The sequence below is a fragment of the Protomyctophum parallelum genome (genome assembly GCF_964188405.1).
Source record: "Protomyctophum parallelum genome assembly, chromosome: 11".
NCBI lineage: Eukaryota > Metazoa > Chordata > Actinopteri > Myctophiformes > Myctophidae > Protomyctophum > Protomyctophum parallelum.
Genome location: NC_139707.1, coordinates 10,878,423 through 10,883,422, shown reverse-complemented (window position 1 = coordinate 10,883,422; position 5,000 = coordinate 10,878,423). Strand labels below are relative to the sequence as shown.

The 5,000-nt window shown below is 46.4% G+C and overlaps 1 protein-coding gene across 1 annotated transcript in view; it reads right to left on the bottom strand.

Moving 5' to 3' along the window:
- Nucleotides 1–5,000, bottom strand: part of LOC310866883 (ecto-NOX disulfide-thiol exchanger 1-like) — a 125,533-nt gene that overhangs the window by 40,740 nt on the left and 79,793 nt on the right. Inside the window, exons 3-4 of the mRNA XM_083776679.1 lie at nt 3,539–3,674; nt 2,743–3,210 (exon numbers count right to left, since the gene is read on the bottom strand). Of these exons, the coding sequence (XP_083632805.1) occupies nt 2,743–3,210; nt 3,539–3,548 (478 nt within the window). The 5' untranslated portion in view covers nt 3,549–3,674. The remainder of the gene's footprint in view (nt 1–2,742; nt 3,211–3,538; nt 3,675–5,000) is intronic.

Below are 5,000 nucleotides of genomic sequence, written 5' to 3'. Positions count from 1 at the left end.
CGACGTGCGTGTGTGTGTGTTCTTCCACTCGTGTTCTCGTTCGGCTTCACAAAACACTTTCATGGTTGTGGTTGTTGTGTCATTTTCAGAGAAAAATCCTTATATCTCAGTTCCTGGCCTGCAGCACATTAGGACCAAATCCTTCTATCTCTGGCCCCTGACCTGCAGCACATTTTAGGACCAAATCCTTCTATCTCTGGCCCCTGGCCTGAAGCTCATTTCAGGACCAAATCTCTGGCCCCTGGCCTGCAGCACATTAGGACCAAATCCTTCTATCTCTGGCCCTCATGGCCTGCAGCTCATTTCAGGCCCAAATCCTTCTATCTCTGGCCAATGGCCTGCAGCACATTTCAGGCCAGCTAAGGGATGTTTTAGGATTTAGGTGATGGATTGAGGGTCAGAGCGAGGGTTAAGTTTACTTTCATCTTGTGTTATACTGTTATGCAGGGTTAGTTGCTGTGTGTGTTATGTTCTATGTAGAGTTAGGGGTGAATGATAGCAGCAGTCAATGGAACAATAGTTTGTGCAATGCGACACACACGCATTGACACACACACACGTGCGTGCGTGCGTGCGCTTGTATTAAGGCCTGTTATTTTGCGTACCATAATTTTTGTACCAAAAATAACAGATCTAAAAGCTCACAACACGCCTGTGTGTGGGTGTGCATGTGTGTGCGTGTGTGCGCATATGTGCGCACATGTGTGCGTGTGTGTATGTGTGAGTGTGTGTGTGTGCGTGCGTGTGGTTTCCACCACACTGCAGCCGTACTCTGACTGACATATAAAATGTAAATGGCGGAGGTTTTTCCATATCCGTTATGATTCCATAAATATGTATGATGTAAAATATTCTCATGAATTTTAATACTGCCCTAATTTCTCTCTATCCTCACTGGCTGAGCTGTCACGATGGTAATTGCAGCTCAATGGCGTGCACGGGCACACGCACGTGCACGTGAACGTGCTCACACTAAAGCCACGCAGAGGAACACATTCGTTCGTACTCGTGTGTCCTTGTATTTTAGTCTCCGTCACGTCACACACACACACACACACACACACACACACGCACACACACAGTTAACAAGCCCATTAGCGTTGGCAGTGGGACAGATATGAAATCAGGCCATTAAAATGAAGACCAAAGCTTCCTCTCATATTGTCCTTATCCTCATTCAACCTCTCTCTCTCTCTCTTCCCCAGTCCCCCCCTTCTCTCTCTCTCTCTCTCTCTCTCTCTCTCTCTCTCTCTCTCTCTCTCCCTCTCATATTTCTCAGTGTCTATAGATAACAGTGACTCAGACAGTTTCATATATACTGTATATTAACGGGACAGACTCGACAGTCTGTGTCAGATGGTGATATGTAGTCTAATGCAGAAACCGTTTCATGTCAAGGACCCCCACATTGACACTAATTAGCCCCCATGGACCCCCATTTGAAAAGATGTGCCAGGGACCCCCCCCATAAGAGACTATATTTTTTGCAGTGATTCTCAACCCGTTCATTTCAAGGACCCTCAGTTTGACATGCATTAGTCTACGGACCACCATTCAATAGCATTTCTATCTCAATTCATGTTGTAAAATCAATGTTAATTTAACCCTGAGAGTGTACTCGATCCGATGTTTTTCGTACCGGGCACAACATGTATGCTAGTTTGTGCAGCTCAAAGTGAACTTTACTCAGGTATCTAGTCTGTCGCCGTCCGATCTTCCTAGCTTGTGTTATTATAGAAAGACAGGCAGCAATTAATGACCAAAACCCAATCGAAAATCGCCGAACGTGGCCGTTTCAAGATGTTTTGTCCTTTATCTCTGGAACGGAAGGTCCAATCAGCTCAGTTCAAAGCTTGTTGGACATGTGACGTACTTTGAGGACATCAAATGCATAATGACATGTTTTCGGGGGCCTAAAGGTATGCTAATAGTCCCAGTCTGGGCCTTAATTTCCAGGCTCGTTGAGAAGTGTATTGTCACGGTCTGTCTGTCCACACCTTGGCCACTCCCATTCATTTCCACCACACTGCAGTCCCACTTACACACCTGTGTCCAACTCCCTCATCAGCCAACCTGTGAACTCTTTGCTAATCAACCTGCTCCCTGTATAGAGCGTCGCAGTCCCGCCCCCTTTCATGACGATGCCAGGCCCAGGAAATGAATCCCAATGCATTTTCCCCATAGACATTTCAAAAAGTATTTATTTAAAGACCTTTTAAGCGTCGTGCGAAGCCAACTCAAGTCGTGACAAATCATGACAACCAAACAAATAATTACAAAGAAGAAAAACGTTTTTTTTCTACTTTCAATTAGTAGAAAAAGTTTTTCTATTGTCATGATTTGTCACGACAAGAGTTGGCTTTGTCCGCGGCGTAAACGTCTTTAAATAAATACTTTCTGAAAAGTCTATGAGGAAAATGAACAGGGATTTCTTTTCCGGGTCTCTCGAGGGGGTGGGGCTGCGACGCTCTATAAGACTGGACTTTGCAAACACACACACTGTCCGTTCATAGCTTGTTGTTGTTGATGCATTTGCCTGTTCCTGGTTCCCTGTTCTTGTTCTTGACTACTTTGTCATTCTGATGATTCCTGTTCAACTGCCTGCTTCCTGCCAGCAATATCAGTGTAATGTTTGCCTCAGTTCTTCATTAAATACTTTAAATGACGCCCTGTTTCCTGTGGAACCTGTGGGTTCCATTCACTTTGCATCCATGACATGTTATACGTCGAGGCCTACTATACCTGGGAGCAGCGGCTGTCCGTTGATGCCCATGGGGACGATGCCCAAGTTGTTCATGGCCGCGGCCCATGGCGGTGGTCCGTGGTCCGTCATGGGGACACTGAGACGTCTCTGCTCCATGTCTCCATGGCTGGTCATGGCGGTGGCCCATGGCGGTGGTCCAGGGTCCGTGACGGGGACACTGAGACGTCTCTGCTCCATGTCTCCATGGCTGGTCATGGCGGTGGCCCATGGCGGTGGTCCAGGGTCTGTGACGGGGACACTGAGACGTCTCTGCTCCATGTCTCCATGGCTGGTCATGGTGGTGGCCCATGGCGGTCGTCCAGGGTCCGTGACGGGGACACTGAGCCGTCGCTGCTCCATGTCTCCATGGCTGGTCATGGCGGTGGCCCAGGGTCCGGGCTCCGTGACGCCCGGGACCCCGAGGTGGTTGTGCTGCGCACGCAGGCTGCCTACAACACCATCCGTTGCTATAAACACATACACACCACCACAGGGAAGAGAGACAAAAACAAACAAAACAACATCACGCCACTGCTCAAAAAGCATGGAATACGGATGTGTATATTACAGGAAACTCCCGTTAAACTTTCCAACAAACTCCGGTAAACTCCAGAATTGTACCATCACACCTGTATATTATCGTATATTACTGTATATGCCTGCTAAACTTGAGGTTTACGGGAAAATCTAGTGCCCATAATTGCCTGTAAACTCCTCTTTTCCCGTAGATAATACGCCAATGACGCGATAACTGTTAAGGTGTCACCATGACATGAAGTGTACGGTACTACGTACTGCTGGCCATCGCAGGTCTTGGCGTTCTCCTCTCTTCTCCTCTCCTTTCATCAGAGCCTTGCTTCTCCTGGGAGGCGACACAACGATGGAGGGCTGAGGAGGCCAAGGGACGGAAGCATCAGCGATGCCACGCCACCTGAACGAGAGAGAGACAGAGAGAGACAGAGAGAGAGAGAGAGAGAGAGACTGGAATCAACAGGAGCAACAGTGGTGTCAAAAAATAATCGATTCAGCAATGCATGGCGATTCGTAACCGTGCACAATTCTGCATCGACGCAGCAACGTGCGTGACAAGCCCAAATGTAATTATATGATTATAATAATAATTGTAATACTAATTCTAAATCGAATATGACACACACACACGTGTCACGTGCCAAATGTCACTTTGCATGAAGTTGAATGAATGTACAGAACAGCTGTCCTGACACTTAGTGGTCAGTGATGAGCAGTTTCTCTCTCTCTCTCTCTCGCTCGGCCAGTAATCAAGCTTAATTCAGAAGTGACAGTAGGAAATCAACGCAGCTGCGCGACACCAGTCGCTGCCTAATGGAGACACAGTGATATCAATACATTTTCATTAGGGCCTTTTCCCCAGCACTTCATCAAGCCTTTTTTCTTTTTAATAAACTTTTCATCTAAGTGCCAAAATCAATCATTTCAGAAAGTGCTCAAATTTTCACTTCTAATCTAATTTCAATGTATTATAATTTCTGGCTGGATATTTTGTTGTGTGTGTTGAGTCTGTGGACACAACTGACTAACAAGAATTAACATATTTCCCAAAGCCTAAATGCTCATTAACAAATGTACTGCTTCTGACGGAAGGTTCCGCCAGGTGGAATCCAACCGGCAACTGCTTCTGGCGTGATGTTCCGACTGATATAGGCTTTATTATTGATATCAAACCGGATCAATGATTTCTTTTATTTTTATTTTTATTTGGCTTGGCCTTTCCTTCTTTAGCGATCCTAGACCGGATGGCGCAACCGTGCTGACGTTCACCTCCCATTATACAGGCTGACTAAAAAGCTGAATAACTCGAAATCTACGGAGCTCTCCATGGTTAGATGGCCGCCCAAACAGTCCAGCGTGTGTTACATTACAAAGGGCTCGGCAGTCTGCGGTTGGCTCTGTGTCCAGCAGGGGGCAGCAGATGGGTTAACGCTAGATGTGTGTGAGGTCTTTCTGAACCGTTTTGAAGTTGATTATCTTTGGCCCGTGAATCTCTCAGAAGGTTCCCTTTCCGTGACTTCTCCTAAATATTCCATTCTTCATCTCATCTTGTTTTTGTTTTGTTTTTTTGCTTTTTTCCCCCCATCTGAAACATTTTATAAATATGATTTTAGGCATACTTATACCATCCCTGCCTATCCGTTTTCACAATGCCACGCCAGACCTCCCGGTCCTCCATCCCCAGTTACTGCTTACTGACGCATGTGTCCCTATAGTATAGGGATGA